The following is a 19,579-nucleotide window of genomic DNA, read 5'->3' on the forward strand; positions in this document are numbered from 1 at the left end:
TTTGCGTTAAGGTCCTCATCCTCTTCTGCCTCACAGTTCCCACTGAGTCCACCCTCCTCCCAATCACAGATGCACACTTCTCTATCAGTTTGTCCAACCGATTGCAATCCGTTTTGGTCATACTGCCACAGAGAGCTCTCAGTTATGGGGAAGGGAAGAGGAGCAGGGTTGCTTTGCGCTCATGGTCCCGTCCACAACTCACAGATGAATTTCTGCCGCTCTGCAGAAAAGAAAATTGAACTACTGCCGCTCTGCAGAAATTATGTCCTAGAAAACGACACACATTTTTTTAAAATTTTAGTTAAAAACCTCCTAATCATAATTAAGAAACCACTATAAACACTTAAAATACATCAAGAGGATCGGACTGGGGCTTTAATGCCTTGTGAGTGTGAAGTATAGAGTTCTCCGCTCTCCTCGCTTTTGCTTAATACATTTTGTCATTAATGCAATCATTCCTAATGCAGAGCATAGATGACTTCCACCTGTTTCATACAAGGTGAGAGGTTTGTTAATGAGTTCACAAGAGAGCAGCCATTAGAGCTGCTCTGCGAGGTTACACTAAATACTGTCATCAGCCTGATACTCTTATAATTACAGCACAAGCACGCTGATGACAAGCATGTAGCTTCTGTTGATTGCAACGCTCTTCATATTAGTTTGTCCTGTTGCAGGAATCAAAACAACATGATGTCAAAGAAGGTGGGTTGGGTGCTTGGTGGTCGGTGGGGGTCTTCTGGTGGGGTTAGTGGTCCAGCGTCTGAAGGCTAGGGTTCCCATTGGGGTTCTAAATGCTCTGGGCGGGGGACCATGGATCTGCGCCCTAGGGGGAATGTGTAGCCTGACCCCTCTCCTGCTGTCTAGATTTGGGTGGCTGGAGAGCTCTATGGCACCCCTGCTGCGCTACCTGCTCGATCTGGCGCGTCCGGCTTAGACAGGGGCTGGAGGACGGGGTTCCGATGGGACAGTATTCCTATTTACACAAACATCTCACTAGGGAAGCCCGAGAGGGAGACAGAAAGAAGTGGAGGGCGGGGGGGGGGGGGGGTGTTTAAAAGAAATAGTATGTGTAGCAGTTAATCGAATATTTAATCAATATTTATTAAAACAAAACACTTCAAGGGAAAAGGGAAATAAAGGGTAAATAAATTACATTTCATAAAAAAGGGCCATCCTTCTCCCCCAGATTTTTATTGCCCTAGTTACGTGGGGACCATTGGTGAAAGTAACCACCAATTTTAAACGCACCTTTTAGTAGAACATACACAACAGATCAATCACCATGATGCACACCTTCACACATGCGGGGGACTTTGGGGGGAATGTTTGGGTGATCGGATGCCGCTGTTGGAGGACGGAGGCGTCCGTTTTGCCCCAACTCCACCAATTTTAACTGCACCGCCTTAGCATATGAACACACAATCACACCAGGACAGGGGTTGGAAACCTGTACCACTCAACGAGCCATTGTTAGAAAAAGATCGTTTAGCCCAGGGGTCGGGAACCTTTTTGGCCAAGAGAGCCATAAACGCCACATATTTTAAAATGTAATTTCGAAAGAGCCATACAATAATGTAGTGTCCCTTTCCCACACTGAGGCACGGAGACTTAACCTCTTTTAAGGTTCTTTATTCTGGTTACTGTAGACCGCAACAAGCACCGTACAATTAATTCAGCAACTCCTGAAAATCTCCCATTGACGTGAGCGCTTCTCTCAACTTTACGTTCCCCTGCTCCCGCTCCAGCCCTCCCATTTCCCTTATTTGGCCCATAGCTGAACCCCATTGGTCCAAACTACCTAACAACAGGCTGAGCGACAGAACTTAGAGCCAATGAGATCGCTGCATGATGCGTTCAATGAACTCCAGAACTTACAACGCGGCCCGACAGCCACCCAGTCCAACTCAGTCCGCGACAATATGTGTATCACTAAATATTCAAATGAATGTGTGCATTTGATGTAATTTCAACATTTTTAAAGTACAATAAGTCTGTAGATTCTTTTTAATAACATTGTTATGCTGTTGCTAATAAATGATGAGTATTTCTCGTGGTAGTTTTGCTGATGGTCTAGTCTGGTTGATACGTGGTGAGTTTCTGCTTCATGCAGGCATTGAGACTTTAAACGTGATCTTAGGTCTGACTGTTCTTTAGATGTGAGAAAGATTGCTCATATGCAGACGCGGAGCCAAATGTACACTCACACGCTGCAGTGACGGGCAGCGGGTTTTACGTTTTTACAATCCCTGCGTGATTCACCTTGCTGCCCGTGACCACAAACCCCCCCTCCCCCCCGCCCCCTATGCTTTCTTCCTCACACATCTCGTCCCTCTTTCTCAGAGACGGGAGCGCGCAGTTTTAGGCACGGCAACTCACAGGTTTCCAGTTGGTCCAAACTCTGTGAAATAATAGATAATAGTAAACTGATAATGCTGGCGCAGATTTTTCTCTCCAAGCACTGCTACTACTGCGCGCCTCTGGCATCGCATCGCGCCCGGGAAGGACTGGTCTAATAAAAAAAAAAAAAAACAAGCATAATTAAAGATTTGTCTGCGAGCCACATGTGACCATCAAAAGAGCCATATATGGCTCGCGAGCCATAGGTTCCCGACCCTTGGTTTAGCCGATATTTCGCGATAGTTCCTTTGGTGATACTTGTATTGATTCAAAATGCTGTCAAGATGTTTATTTAATTATTTATTTTAAGTATTTATGAGCGTTATGTTTCCTTTGATCGTTTGTCCATTATACACAACCTTGAATACACTTTTCTGTCTGTCAAACACCCAGAGTTTAGATGAGTGAAATGGTGGAAAACGTGGCAGACACGCCCCCTCCGCGTGCTCACGCTGCTCTTTTCCTCCTTCCAGCTCGCACTACCAGACAGTGTTAAAGGCACCACCACAATCTAAGAACATGATTGTTATTTTACACAACCACAGAGCCGCAGCACCAGGATGAAAGAGCAGCATGCGGCTCCGGAGCCACAGGTTGCCGACCCCTGCACCAGGAGGAAGGTGGTCGACAGTTGGATGCCGCGTGATGGTGTGTGTATGTGTGTGTATGAGCATCAACGCATGTAATGGAAGTTACATATGACACCCATCCCATGACCTTGTATTATCAACACCCCCCTTCCCCCTGTTCATGTCTGAGCGGCTAAGATTTAATAAAGTTCACATCTGTTACAAAAGGGGTTTATATAAACGCACTTGAAGAATAACAAACAACCCCGATTGTTAGCCTATCCCGGCCACTCGTTGGTGAAGGCAGGGGGAATCCTGGACAGGTCGCCAGTCTGTCACAGGTTTGCTGCTGTTATGTTGCATAAATAGAAACGTAAGTTCTGGTCTTCTTGGTGTTGATTTACCTGCCAGGGCAGTGGGAAGTTGAATTGATCAGTAATGAACCACAAAGGTTTTGGAGAATTTGTGACAGATTCACAATTTGGTCTTTGCGAGGCATGACAGCTTTAGAATCGTATCGCAGCCTGAATGAAAAAAAGCAGTGTTTATTTATTTACAGCATTGTAACTGACACGAAAATGACCACCATGAGCCCAGCCTCTCTACGCCTCTGCAGATTCATGTGGTCCACCAAACACAAAGGAGCCTGTGACTGTTACAGCTCTTCACACAGAGGCACAGAGGGAGGGGGGTTTCACTCTCCAGACAGAATGACCTCTAAAAATAGTCATTCTGATGAAACATTTTTCATTTTTAATAAAAAATCCCACATATTCCCTTATTATTGAGTTAGTTCTTTTGTTCTCTGCTTTTTACATACCATGGTTTTCTTTTGTTGACATAGAGAGGACGGACATTAGTACATTTATAATAATGAATTAAATACGCATAAATATAGAAACAGGGTCATAGAAATTTTTAAATAAACAAAATGTATAATTAAAGACATATCTTCTGCATGTTTTTCTGTTTGTTCTAGCTGGTATCAGTAATGTAAGTTTGAACCAAACATCACATTTGTGGGGTAAGGAAAGTTTGAGGTCCTTTACAAATTTGTCTTTGGTTTGCTTGAAGGGTTATTATTAATGTTGACTTCTTTAATTTGTTATAATTAAAAAAATAAAAGTTTTTAAACAGAGGTGTCATTAAAAAAAAGCCTAAAGAAAAAGTGAATTGAGATCACTAGAACTGCAAAACAATGCAAAAAAAGAATTGTTTTCAATTAAAGCTTTCACAGGCTGCAGGGGGCCATAGTGGTTGGCGCTCTCACAGCAAGGTAGCCCTGATTTAAATTCCAGCTGGCACATTTTTGTGTGGAGTTTGGATGTTCTTCTGATATATTCTCAGGTTTTGTCTGGGATTTCTGTCTTTCTCCCACAATCCAGAAACATGCATCACTGCAAAAACAGCCCCCTTAGATATAAATCAATAATTCTAGCAGATTTCCTTTTTTATTTTTTTGCATTTTCCAGAAAAAATAAAAAATAAAAATCTCTCAATGAGGTAAGACAAATTGTTCTACCAAGAACTCTTATTCTACGATTTTTCTGTCTTGAAACAAGTATCTTTTTATTATCTAAAGATTCAGCTTTTGCAGCAGTTATAGGATGATTGGTGTCTTTAAATTGTACCTTGGTTTGAATGTATGTGTGTGAGTCATGACCCTCCAACAGACTGGCGACCTGTTCAAGGTGCACCCCGCCTTTTCCCAAAAGCTGGGACAGGCTGCAGCAACCTGTGACCCCGAAAAGGATTCAATGGGTTCAGAAAATGGATGGATGGATGAAGCGCTTCCAGACTCAAATGTTCTTTTAACTTAATTTGAATGGATGAATATGCAGAAAATATTTCCCTCCTTGATATTACTTCAATTGTAAAATTGAACATACATTGGCATCTTGCTTCTTCAACCATGTCAAACAAAACCAACCCCTCTCTCTGTTTCCTTAATGATTACAGATCAGAAAGCAACTCCAATTCCTCACTCCACATTTACTAACATTTTCCATCCCTCCACCCCCCAAATGCATCTACAGTGGAGAGTTGTTATGGGGGAGCAACTGGAGATTTTCATAGAAATGTAGCTGCAAAGATTTTTGTGTGAGCTATAAAAAGACATACATTAAAGGGTCCACATCAAGCGGCTATTGAATGTTAATTGAAAACAGATTCATAACACTGATGAACGCGTTTTATTTTTGTCTGGTTAAGGAGGCTATTGGTCAATGCTGAATTTCCATACTTTCTTTTGATACTTTGCCAACAGCTATATGTTTAATATCTATGTGGTTCTAATATGTAGAGACATAAATATCTTATTGAACAGATGGCCTCAGTGTCTGCATGTTACAACTGTGGCACAGTGTAGCTTCAGTGTGTGGCATGAGAATTCCTTACAAAGACATAATGGTCTCCATGTTTATGGTTCCTTGGTCATGGTGTTGTTGTTTGGCTTTTTGCTGTTTTTGAATGTCCACTTATGCACAAAAGCTCTTCATGATTTTTATTTCATACTGTCAGTAATGACAGTATGACAGATGACGTGCTGTATCCAACATGGTATCTGCTATTTGAATTGCTTTATAAATACAACATATGACTGCTGCTGGGAAGCTGAAGAGGAGACCTGTTGGTGTAGGTTGGTGGGTTCGGACAACTAGAAAATATACATAATAATTAAACATTTTTTAACATTTGAGCAACCTCACTGCATTGGAATTAGAATCATCTACATCCTACAGCTCCAGCTACAACAAAACAAAAGTCAGTTTATTCATTTGACAGTTTAATGCAAACAAAACACACAATAGTACATGTATACAATGTGTAAGATTCTCCACGCAGCAGGGAATTCAGACATTTAGACTTTTCTTGGTGTGAAGCTAAAGAGGGACAGGATGCCTCTGACAGGTTCAGGAAACCGTTGAAAGCTTCATGACATGGAGGAGTTAATGTGAGACAGGAGAGGAAGGCAGGCTAAAATAAGTTAGATGAAGGATATTTTTGGGAGAGGAAAGCTTTTGTGAATGTGTGTGTGTGTAGTGCTGTGTGTGATAAATTACTTTCAGAGCAGCCAATTAGTGAAGCACAAAACCATGAATACTCCTGGGTTCCTAAGTGAAGTCCCAGTTCTTAGCCCAAGCTGAGGACAATGACAAGAGCATTTGAGACCACAAATTATTTCATTATTCAAAATTATAATATGTACTTATATTTTGGATCCACATTTTCATCTCTCTCTTTTGGTAAAAGCATATACATCATGGTTACATAAAATAGGAAAATCAGATTAAATCATAAAAATAATAACAGTTGTAAATCTTTGCAAACATTTCTCTTGTAGTCTGTTTTTTTTAAATTTCACAATATTGCAACAAAATAAATGAATAAATGTATGTCTAAATAGTAAATCAATAAAATGTTGAGATGGCGTTCTAATGGTGAAACTCAAAAAATATCTCTTTCTCTTGTACTCTTAAGTAAAGAAATGGACTACAGTTCTTATTTTCATACATACAAAAAATATCCAGTCAATAATAAATAAATAAAAACTATTCAATATTGATAGGTTGTAATTTTTACCCCATCATCCATGAATTTATTTACAATTATAAAAGAATTTCATCATGTTTTTTCCATTCATGTCAAATTAATTGAGCGAAGTCCTGGATTTAATACAACATATGTCATACGACATGAAGGGTTAAAAAGTTTGGAAACCCCTTTTTTATATAAATGTAAGGACAGTGTTTTTATCTTTTGGCATGTTTTTAAATTTAGTTTTTTTTCATTTACATTCTTGTGGTATTGAAAATATGTTTGGGTAAAACTAACTGAAGATGTTTTTTCTTTAATAACAAATTTAAAAAGTCAAAGTTTTCTTTATGAAAGAAAAAAATTAAAATAAATTAAATTATTGTTATAAAAAAAGCATTTACTTTTATGAAAGCATGCATATAAGGATATATACAGTTAAAACAAAACATTAAAAACGTTTACCTTTTAAGAAAATGTAAATTCATCACCTTTTAGTGTTAAAAATGTCTTTTTTAACGCGTTTTCTTATTTTTTTCTTTTACCCTGGCATTTTTTTATTTAAAGCTCATGTAAAGAAAGTCCAATCCCAGTAAAAGCTTTCTTTACTGAAGGCGTCTGCATTGTTAAGATGACTTAACCAAGGAACATGTCAGAACATCTCCATTTGTCTAAAATGTTGCAATTCCTTTTTAGGATAAATTATATGTGTAAATTTAAGATATCACAAAATCTTAACTGCCATTGTGAAAATCTAAATTAATTGTGGCTGACTTAGAAATCCTGGAAAAATTCTGTCAATGCCAATTGCTTTTGGCAAAATCCTTCCTGTATTGATTCCGTTCTCAGAAATCTCATCCTCTCAGCTTTTAAACTCTTTAGCATCTCTATTGCTGCTGTGCAGTACACTGTGAACAGATATAAGTGTTTACAAAGGGAAACTGTGCCAGCCTTGACAGCGTCATATCAACACTAGTCACTTACTATCTTCCCAGTGTTAATGTGGCTCTTCTGGCAGCTGACAGCCAATGACTGAAATTCGCCTGGATAATATTTGCTCCGTCTCATGTGTTTTGCTCCTGGATTGTTGGCCTCATGTGCACAGACGTGTGTTTTTGTGAGTCTCTGTGCGTGTGGGAGTGTTGTTGGATCATCCTCTTGGACCAGCATAGAATAGAGCTGTGGATGGGCTGAGGCTTTATTCCCCTTACTCTTCAAATGTGAGGAAAATAGCGCGGTGGAGGAAGATAGCAGATGAAAATAGCTCAGTAGGCAATCGCTGACTCACAAGGCAACGCTGGGATTCAGGACAGCATCCTTTCCAGTATGCATCAAATACATTTGCAGTTGTGTAACTCTCTCCTCTCTCAGTATCACCAAGCTCTCAGATTGTATCGACAAAGTATGACTTGTGGGTCTTTCGGGGAGGGGGAAGTCACATCAGTGGGGGCATTTTATCTCTTCTTCACCTGAGTATTTTGGGCTAACACTGGGTAACGTGATTGTTCAGCAGTTGTTTTTTCACCTAATATGGACCAATGAAACTTGCTAGCATCCTTTGGAGGCAGCATGCCCACAAACTACATAGCATCAATAGTGAGACGCTTTACCGCAGAGTAAAAACAAAAATCAGTTCTGATGTAGAACCAGATTAGAGATTTTACATTTAAATTAAAAATTATAAAAAGTTCTTATTTTCCATATGTGTACCAAATCTATTATGTTCATTTTTGACCTCAGCCTAGCTTCATCAGCTTTATTCATCTCCAGTCTCCATAACATGTCTCCTTTCTTAAAAATGGCCACCAGAGCAATTCTTCTCCTCTAGGCTGACCTGACAGGTCTCTTCCTTGTCAGGTCCTCCTGATCCTCCACAGAGAAGAAGGGGAGCACTGGGCAGACTCCCAGCAACTTTAAGAAGCAGGACTAAGCTGGGCAACTGACTGAGGCAACAAAGTCTATCAGTGGTATTTAGTTCCATCATGGGCAACAGGGTTAGATACAGTTAACAAGTTAAATCCATAATCAGTTTCCTCACTGGGATGCCAAAAGAAAAGACAAGGGGTGGGCAGGCCCTATGACAGAGTGGCGAGCTGTCCAGGGTGTCCCCTGCCTTCGCTTTTAAGTGGCCGGGATAGGCTCCAGCAGCCCCGTGACCCTGTAAGGGACAAAACGGAAGAAGATGAATGAATGAATGAATGAATGAATGAATGAATGAATGAATGAATGAATGAATGAAAAGGGGTGGGCAGAGGCAACCCCAGGGCAGATTGTGGTTAAAACAAGATCTGCCAAGCAAAACAGGATTTGAATGTCAGGCTGGAGAGCTGACAACTTTCTGGTGGTGAGCAGGGCATGACGAGGCAGATGAACAGGTGCAGGCAATGAAGGTGATTGCAGGAGAAGGCAGAGCAGACACCGAGAAGGTCAGAATCAACTACATTCTGAAAGTTTCTATTGCAAGTGCTAAACTTCTACCTTTTCTTTTTCTCTCTGTCTACTTCCACACTGTCCTCCTCTCCTTCAGTTTCAGATCAGATTATGTTGAGTAGTCGGAAATGGTTCTTCTATCCAAGAATATTTTTTTATCCAACATATACATAATGAGATCAGCAATAATTCAGTTTGTGGGAGAATGTTTCAAAAAAGCAAAAATAAACTTGACACAATCCTGATGGCTCTATCATAAACCATTAAAGTTAAGTTAGAGTCCCAGTAGCTCTCATACACCTACAGTGGTGGACAAAATTGTTGGTACCCCTCAGTTAAAGATAGAAAGTCCACAATGCTCACTGAAAGGACTTGAAACGTTCAAAAGTAACAATAAATTAAAATGTATTGAAAATTAAATAATCAAAATCAGCCATTGCTTTTGAGTTGTTGATTAACAGAATTATTAAAAAAAAAAAAAACTAATGAAATAGGGCTGGACAAAAATGATGGTACCCATAACTCAATATACAGTTGCACAACCTTTTGAGGCAATCACTGCACTTAAACGGTTTCTGTATTTGTCAATGAGCCTTCTGCACCTGTCAACAGGTATTTTGGTCCACTCCTCATGAGCAAACTGCTCCAGTTGTCTCAGGTTTGATGGGTGTCTTCTCCAAATTGCATGTTTCAGCTCCTTCCACAGATGTTCAATGGGATTCAGATCTGGGCTCATAGAAGGCCACTTCAGAATAGTCCAACGCTTTTCTCTGAGCCATTCTTGGGGTTTTTTGGCTGTGTGTTTAGGATCGTTGTCCTGTTGGAAGACCCATGACCTGCGACTGACACCAAGTTTTCAAACACTAGGCAGCACATTTCTATCCAGAATGTCTTGATAATCTTGAGATTTCATTTGACCTTGTACAACTTCAAGACACCCTGTGCCAGATGCAGCAAAGCAGCCCCAAAACAGAACTGAGCCTCCTCCATGTTTCACAGTAGGGACAGTGCTCTTTTCGTTGTATGATTCATTTTTGAGTCTACGAACATAGAGCTGATGTGCATTACCAAAATGCTCCAGTTTTGTCTCATCTGCCCAAAGGGCATTTTCCCAGAAGCTTTGTGGCTTGTCAACATGCATGTTTGCAAATTCCAGTCTCGCTTTTTAATGATTTCCTTTCAACAGTGGTGTTCTCCTTGGTCGTCTCCCATGAAGTCCACTCTGGCTCAAACAACGACGAATGGTGCGATCTGACACTGATGTGATCTAGGAGTTCACCTTTAATGTATTTGGAGGTTGTTCTGGGCTCTTTGGATACAGTTCCAACTATCCGTCTCCTCAATTTGTCATCAATTTTCCTCTTCTGGCTATGTCCAGAGAGGTTGGCTACTGTCCCGTGGGCCTTATACTTCTGAATAATATGTGCCACTGTCATCACAGGAACTTCAAGCTGCTTATAGATGGTTTTATAGCTGTGACGGTTCACAATTGGTCAATGGACAAAAATAGGTGTTTCTTGCAAGATCTTTTAATGTGTTTTTTTTTTTAGTTTTTTTCTTTGTAAAGGAAGATAAAAAAAGGTACAAAAACAGAATAGTTTCAAAACTAAAGTAATTTGGGCCCAACTGAAAAAAATAACTAAATGAAACAAAACAAGCGGGACTAAACTGAACAGGCCTGACCAGACTTAGCCATTACACTGACACACTGGGGAAGCTTTATAGACAGGGACAAACCATACTAGACACATGAGGGAGGGGAAACTAACCTAATCAAACTAATTAATCTGATTACAAAACAGAGAAACAGAAACCAAACAAAATCCATATAATACAAAAGTAGTCTTCAACAAAAAGTGGACTAAATCATTTCATTTAAATAAGCAAAATAAAGTCCATGAGAAGAGTTGGCAACCCCTGCAGTTCCCCAGTGGAATTTCCCAATCTCCTCTGCTGATTACTGTGGATGGCTCACCTGAGATGGAAACTCAGAAAACAAACAAAAGTAAATAAACTACTTTTTCTCACTTAAAACAAATTAATCAAATGTGTGCACCCATTGTTAATCTATTTTAAGTAAACAAAGTAAAAATTAATGTTTTAATTTAAAGAAAAATAAAGAAATACTAACACCTATGTGGTGGTTTGAGGTTGAACCACCACAATAGCCTTTACATTTACGATGTTTGTCTATAATTTTGTTTCTAATGTCCTGTGACAATTCTCTCCTTCGCTTTCTGTTGTCCATGTTCAGTGTGGTACACACCTTTTCAACAAACAGCAACGTGACTATTTGTCTCCCTTTAAATAGGCAGAGTGACCAGATTATGGGTTTGAAAACAGCGGTGATGTTAATTAAAGGACATACATGAGTTCATCATGACCCCCTGGGCAATTAGTTCTCAGTCTTTTTGGAGGTGCCATCATTTTGTCCAGCCCTATTTCATTAGTTTTTTTTTTTTTTAAATAATTCTGTTAATCAACAAATCAAAAGTAATGGCTGATCTTGATCATTTAATTTTCAATAAATTTAAATTTATTGTTACTTTTGAACGTTTCAAGTCATTTCAGTGAGTATTGTGGACTTTCTTTCTTTAACTGAGGGGTACCAACAATTTTGTCCACCACTGTAGGTGTGTGAAATTTGTTCTTCACATTTGACCCATCCCCTGGGGGAGCAGTGAGCTGCAGACACAGCTGCACTCTGGAACCAATCCCTTAATGCTGAGTGTCAAGGAGGGATGCATTGGGTCCCATTTGTTTGGAGTCTTTGGTATGACTCAGCCTGGATTTGAACTCATAAAATTCCAGTCACAGGGTGGACACTCTACCACAAGGCCACTGAGCTTTAGATTATGCTATGTTCAAACCAAGTATGTGATGCTTATTTAGGTTCTTGAAAGCGCTTTTAGGATATGCTTTTCATACTGGACTGTCGCTACTAGCACATGTGTTTAGTTGGTAGTGAAATGTTCAAGTCGTGCAAATGTCGCAAATCTTGCCTAAGGCTTTTTCTTTGACAGCTCTATTCCAGTATATGAAATAATATATATGATATATAATTTAATCCCATCTGGGCACAAACATCAATTATAAATTTCTCCTCAGGACAAATTAATAATTGCAATTCTGTGAATTACAAACGATTCTACTCATCTGATACTACTGAACCTGAGTTCCTGATTGGTCACCCTTCAACTGCTTTAACTTACAACCTAGGCTCAATGGCCACACATTTAGCATGTAGAGCCCGAAAATGGACTTAAAAAGTTAGTGGTGTGAATGCAAAAGTTTTGAACATGGATGCCCGGACCGCATGTTTAAGTGCGTTTACATAAACTTTCTGTTGGAAGTGGCTTCTTAAATGTGTGTTGCTGAAGCCAGTGTGAATGTAGAATTAGATGTAAAAAAGGACACCACTCCAATTCTCCAACAATGCAACATGAGTTATTGTTGGTTATTCTCAAGTTTTGTTTGTTTCATAATAAAAATCACCAGAATATATTTAGAGAAAGAATATGTTTTAAAATTTAATTTTAATGTCACGCTTTAAGGTTTTAAACATATATTTTAATATGGATAGCTTTCCAATCTTATTGGGGAGAAACCTAATTTTATTGCAAACATTCATAGACGATAGTCTAATCATAATAGCTTGTGTGTATCTTCTTTGCTGTCAGTATACAACATCCTTTACAGACTTCATGTTAACATGTTAAGATTTATGTTTTGCATTCAATAATACCAAGATTTTAAAACCCAGAGTTAAAAAATGAAGCCGTTTCCTGCCTGCAGTAAATATCAGTTGCAGAGTATTCCTCCTGTGTCTTCCTGCTCACTTTGCTTTTGAATATTTTACACTCAAAGCGACAGGATTCCGGCTGTTTCTGTAGAAAATGGCTTTGTTTTTTAAAAATCCTGCTAGCACTTTAAAAATGAGTTATTTTTGGAGAGTACATTGAATTAAACAGAAAAAATAAGTGTTAATAACAAGCTGTCTGTCTTTCAGATTGAGGTTTCAGAGTGATGCAGTCTCTGTTTGGTGGAGGAGAGCTGGGGCTGCTGGGAGGAGGCAACGACGCAGGAGGCCTCAAGGAGGATGGCTGCAGCAGCATGGCATGGAGGTCATCGCCTCTTCCTCCGGATGATGTCTACTCAGCCTCGCACTTTGCCCTCATCACTGCCTATCAGGACATCAAAACGAGGCTGGGCAGCCTCGAGCGAGAAAACAGCACTATAAAGAGGAAGCTAAAGATATATGAGATAAAGGTAAAGAGATATTTTAAGTCAAAATTGACACATAAATTTCAGATAGTTTATTAGGTCCAAGGGTCAAGAGAAGAAAATCCTCCAGTGTGTGTGTGGATATACCGTAGGTAGATAGATAGACAGACAGACAGACAGACAGACAGACAGACAGACAGACAGACAGACAGACAGACAGACAGACAGACAGACAGACAGACAGACAGACAGACAGACCCGGGTCGGGGACTAAAATGACAATCATTGAGTTCGGGTCGGGCCGGGCTTCTCTCTCACTGACTTTTTAAATAGATATATGTTTATAAAAATGTATACTAAAACGATGTGTGGATACTAAACTAAGGAATACTTGTTATAAATAAATAATTTGGTTAAAACACAGAAGGCGCTGCAAGGTAATTGTTATATAACTACTACTAAACAGGAAGCACAGACGCAGAGCCAGGGCACCCTTTGCGCACGTATCGTGAATGTAATCTTCCCTCCGCAAGTCTGCATCTATTTTGTTTAGGTATCCCCGATATGGAGCAGCAAGAAGTAAAGGATAAACTTAAGACAGGGGAACTGAAAAGGCAAACACGCACCGCCGCGGCTGCAGTATTTCTCCGCGTAATCAAGCGAGTGCGCATCAAGATCTCTCTTTCACTCTCTTTGTCTGGCCTCTTATTCTGTGTTCCAGCCTTATTTCGTTGTGCAAATGCATTTATCATGATCATAAAAATTTGTAGATTATTTAACCTTAAGAAATCTTGCATTTTTTTCTGCCGAAAATACTATGGGATAAATTAAAATTTCGGGTTAGCTTCGAGCTCGGGCCTGCAAATCAAGTTAATTGGTCGGGCTCAGGCTGGGTTGCCATTTATATTGACTGTATAAAGAGAACTGGATAGAGTGAGTGAGACGTCTCCCATAGAAAATGATTTCCATCCAGTTCTAATCAAATGAAGTCAATTCATTTGCCAACTATATGTTTGTCCATGTTGGAACCAGATGTCCTCAGTAAGCAGATTGGTCCATGTCGGTCTTAGTCTACATTTCTATGGCAACCACTCTCTCCAATCAGTAGTGAGCATATAAAAAGGCCACAGCCCTTCCACTGAAAGCAGTCTCAGGAGAATCTGTTAATCAAACGCTTCGAACATTCGACGGGAGGCTACCTACTTTTATTAGGGCATGTAATTGATCAGTTTATAACTCGAATAACTTGCTCATCAGAAAAAATCTCATGAAAAAAAATTAGGATTATCAAGAACAAAATAAAAAGATTTAGCAAATATAATGACTGCGTAAAAGCTGTTTATTTCTTAATAAAAGTCTATGGGATTTTGGCTTTTTGGGACCAGGGGTCACTCGGTCCAGTTCTCATGTATAGTCAATGGTCATTTTCTAGGACATAGATTCATTAGAAATTCCCCTCTGAGTTGTGGGCAGGACTGGTGGTGAAAAGTAAGCCACACTCTTCTTCCCATCATCCATCTGTTTACAGGTTCCCCCTGCTAGCTTACAGTCCCTCACAATCCCAACCCAACCTAACATTAGCGATGCCACAAAAATGGCGAGTGATATTGTAGTTACCTAGCCGTACAATTTTGATCCAGTTTGGACGAGAAGACGTACATAGATCTGGTCGTCTGCAAGTGGAAGCATCAAAAAAGCTGAGCAGGGGGCTTGTGGGCACGCCCAGCGTATTTTCTTTGTCACAACTACAAACTTTCCAAACAGCATTTTTTGTGAACTCCTAATGTATTTATTTATTTTGATTTAATCTTTATTTATCCTGGCAAGACAGATTGAGAACAATATTCTTATTTATAACTGTAGCCTGGCAAAAGGCAAGACCTTTTGATTCACAATGATTTCAATCTCAACCTAAAATCAGAGTTTGTTGATTTTGATAATATGACTCTAAATTCAGTAGAAACTATTTGTTTGCAGTTTTGACATGTTTCCCAGACATCATAACAGCAGGTGGATTAGCTGATTGAAAGACTGAAGGAAGCCAGGGCAAACAAGCTTAAAGGAGAGGGGTGGGACGCTTAAAAATGAGGAAAATATGGGAAAAGGAGGCACATGGGTGTTTGGCATGCATGAAAAGCAGAATGGAAATGTGGGAGGTAAAAACCACAATTATGTACAATTCATGGGGGAAATGGATTCCTGAAATCAGGAGAAAAGGAGGATTACATTTGAAATGACACTCCTGGTAAATGTGTTACATATTTAGGTGTTTGCATTCTGCTAGCTTTAGGAAATAAAAGGAAAGTTAGCGAACAAGGACGTTTTAGCAATGTTATTCCCCACGCTGTTGTTAAAGCTACTTTGAATTACCAGTGAGTTAGAAGGTGAATAACAGTATGCAGTTGTATTTGGTCATGTGCTTGGATATATTATATCAGACAAAAAGAAGAGAACATTTTTATAACTGTAGATGCAGTTTGGCATGTAAAGAGAGGAAAAGGTTTTGCATCCATTTAGTGAGCAGATGTTAAAAGCTTCAGGCAGCCAAACTGATGTTGACATACTCCCAAGCAGAAGTTTGTTTGAGGCCTAATCCCAGTGTGGCAGGTGTTGACTTTGGGAAGGAGGTGCAGATGTTTGCCATGTGGGCCGACTGTAGCTCAGGAGCCAGCAGGGCAGTCGGCGGTTCTATTCCTGGCATTGACGGTCAACATGCTGATGTTTCCTTTGGCAAGACTCTCCACCTTCTGTTGATAACAGTATACTATTCGCCTCCAATGATTGCATTGTGTAAAATTGAGAAATGAATAATGGTTTATCTAGCATATTATCTGAGACCGACTTCCATCAAACCAGATCCTGTTCCAGAGGAGTTTAGCTGAGGGAGTTACTCATTTTGGGAAGGCCCAGTTATCACATGTTTTCTTTTGATATTTTTAATTGGATATAGTTAAATTTTCCTAAAAGAAACTCAAAACCTTGCTTGAACCTTAGATGTAAATGAAAACATTAAAAAGGAGAATTCGTGAGATTACATTGTGATGAGCTGTCTGTGTGGGAAACAGAAGCAGCAGCAATTTTACTGAAAATTCTAACAAGGGACTGTTTTGGTGGCATGAACTGGAGAAGCAGGGTTTTCTTTTCAGAGAAACATTGCACTGGATACTTTTTTAAAATGCACTTGCTCAGGTTTATCAACCCCAGGGTCATATGGATCCGACCAGTAAATAATGTGCAAAATACCAATAAATCTTAAATCACGTAGGATTTCATAACTTTGCTTATTTTGGTCTTTTTTGTGTGTTCTGCCAATGTTCCTGTGAAAAAAATATGATTTTTTTTTTCATATTATGATAATTTCTTCTAATTTTTATGATAATGCCACAAATTTTGTGTGAATACTTTTGTATGTATGTCTTGACAATACACAAGGTCTGACATTTTGGTCTTAGAATCAATACAGTTGATTTTGAATGGAAGAAAAAAAAAGAAACCTGATGTGTGGCATCATGCCAAACCTTGTGGTGGGAATCATGTAAGAGTGAACCTGACTCTCTGTAATGACACATACTGTCTGGGGTTTACATGGAATGAAATTTGATGATGTTTAACTTCTTGAGTCCTTTTGTTAAACCGTTGTGCCTTTAAAAAAAAGGGAGTGTTTGTGAGTTAATAGCTTGATCTGGAATCAAGTTTAGAAAGTGTAAAAAATATTTTTACGTCTTTGTAATGCACTGTCTTGTCGATGGGCTTTTGTTGTGATCTAATATCAATGGGCTTCGTTCCGGTAATTGTAGGATAACGTAAAATAAAAAAAGGATCATGACTACATTAAATTCAATAGGAAAATTCTAAACTAAACTAAACTGGGCATCCCTGCCCTTAGACCCTCCTTTGCGGTAAGGAAAAACTCCTAAAAAACGGATTCTGGAAAATGGGAAGAAACCGCAGGGGCGTCCTCATGAAGGAGGGATCCTCCCCCTAGACTGACAGGAGATGTACCTGTTGCCTGTTCAACAGGTACATCGGACAGGCAAATAGAGATAATCTAACTCTACAACTACATGTTTAAATAGTGCAGCAGAAGGGCTTTATCCAGATGGAGTTGGGGGATGGCGTGGGGCGTGAGAAGAGCCAGAGGAGATCCAGAGTCAAGTGTAGGAGCAGGAGCAGAGAAGAGCCACAGAAGAGGTACATGGTCAGGTACAGGGACACAGATGAGCTAGGGGTGAGGACCACAGCCAAGTACAGGAGCACGGACGACTCAACTGGAATATGGAATCACTTCCACTCCCCCTGAGGGAAGCGGGACAGAGGGATGATGCATGAATCCCCCTGCACCAAACAGAGGCATGGAGAACTAAATGATAAACAAATGAATGAACAAGAATAGAGGAGAGAAGTAGATGAAAGTAGAGGATAGAACCCCAGTGCACCATACTTTCCCCAGCTTCAAACTTCTAGCAGCCTACTAACAACTAATCATGGCCTGGCAGCAGCAAGGACCATATTGTTTGCGCAACGATGGAGAAAAGCTAAAAAAGGTACAACATACCCTAAAATAACCTATCGAAACGCCAAAAAGAGATGTCAAAAGAAGGAAAAAGAGCTCAAAACGACATGGCCAGTGTGTAGCACAACAAAAAATACACAAACACACATACGGCCTTACCGCAAAAACCTCCAAATTGTTTTCGCAATAATGACAAAAAAAAACTCAAAGGAAAGGTATAAGCACAAAAAGACACGATGACCAGTATGTAGTAAAACAAAAAATGCATCAAAAGGCATAGTCAATCCTAACTGCAAAAATGTCTATTTCTACTTGTTTCTGCTTTGTTTCAGTATTATTACGTGTCTTCTTTCTTACTGTCTTTGAGCAAAAATTTGCACACATCTAGGATAAATTGAAAATGAATTTTCGACAAAATGAGATGATGACATCACAGCAAGCGATATCGTAAAAAAAATGAATGGGCCGAAAATTGCCCCCCACAAAAATTTCAACATACAGTTATGAAACCAAAACACACACGTGGGAGATATCCCAAGGAAGTTTTGAAATCAACATGGGATAGCCACACAACCTACGGCTTGGCGGCCACTTTTTGGGAAACTCTGAGAATTGGCAATTTTCGACTATATGGGAAAACAGCATTTTTGTTTGTGCGATTTTCACGAAATTTCACACACTGGCCACCAGCTTGAGTCTACAAACACCACAGAAGTTTCGTTGACCTTTGACCTTGGAAAGATGCCGCCATCTTGAAAAAAAAAAGCACCTTTAGTACCAGATACAAACGAAAACTTGTTGCTATTGTTATTAAGTTTAATACAAACAAGTTTCCAGTAAGTTAAATATTCTCTTATTTTAATTGCCAGTGTGGCAATGTTTTAAGCCTAACTTTAAATGCAGAAACTGTGTCGGCCTCTCTTACATGAGCTGGTAGCTGATTCCATATGACAGGGTCTTGGTGGCTAAAGGCTCTACCAACTGCACTTTTACAAATTCTAGGAACCACAAGCAGTACTGCATTTTGTGAGTGTTTCATGTCTATCCAATGTCTCATGTCCTTTTTGAGGAACTACACATAGAAATTAGCATTACCATAATAATCAAACACATGTTACTGTCTGAATACATTTTTATTTATGTAAATTAATCCTATTAAATAAAGAGACAATGAAGCACTGATTCATATTTTAATCTTGCATTTGTAGACCCCCAATACTCCTTTTAAACTGAAAGTATATGTTTTATTTAACTTAAATATGAAATAATCAGAAATTTGGACATTGTTGTTTTGTTTCAGACTCCAGAAAGTCCGTTTTCTGTTATGCAGTTCAAAGAATGCTTAAAAGAAATGTTAAAAGAAGTAAAAATACTCAAAACTGCTTATAGTTTGGACCTGTGTGCTGTTTTTTTCTCTTTGTGTTCTAGAGGATCCTGAGTTTTTATTGTGTCTGGATTGTTACTCTAGTCCCGATTTTTCCTTCAGATCAATTCATGATTTTTTTCAACCATTGCTGTTTGTGTTTAAGTTAATTACTTCTTTAATGTTTTAAAGTTCGGGATTTTATCTGCTCCTGCACAGATCCTCAAGGTTTTGTTTTCTCCCTTTTGGAGATGTTTAGATTCACTCATAATTCAGAGTTTTTAGTTCTTGGGTTTATTCAATGAAATTTCTTTTAAAAAATTATTTTCATTTAAACTTCTGTTAATTTCTACTCCAACTTCCTTCATGTTGGTTCTACTTCAAACCTAATGACAGAGGAGATGTTAATATTAGGGTTTTGCCAAATGTTGCTTCCATTCAGTAGTAAAAGTGTGTAATTATTTCACCTTGAATAATGAGACTTATTAAAACGCTGCTCATTAAAGCAGTAAAGAACCAAATGTGTTTAAATCTTTTAGGAGGGGAAAA

General features: G+C 39.2%; 1 protein-coding gene across 1 annotated transcript in view; it reads left to right on the forward strand.

Moving 5' to 3' along the window:
• The window catches only part of tbkbp1 (TBK1 binding protein 1), an 84,625-nt gene that overhangs the window by 37,093 nt on the left and 27,953 nt on the right, over positions 1 to 19,579 (forward strand). The window contains exon 2 of the mRNA XM_011488385.3: positions 12,940 to 13,199. Within this exon, the coding sequence (XP_011486687.1) occupies positions 12,957 to 13,199 (243 nt within the window). The 5' untranslated portion in view covers positions 12,940 to 12,956. The remainder of the gene's footprint in view (positions 1 to 12,939; positions 13,200 to 19,579) is intronic.

Source organism: Oryzias latipes, chromosome 19 (assembly GCF_002234675.1).
Source record: "Oryzias latipes chromosome 19, ASM223467v1".
In the NCBI taxonomy this organism is placed as follows: domain Eukaryota; kingdom Metazoa; phylum Chordata; class Actinopteri; order Beloniformes; family Adrianichthyidae; genus Oryzias; species Oryzias latipes.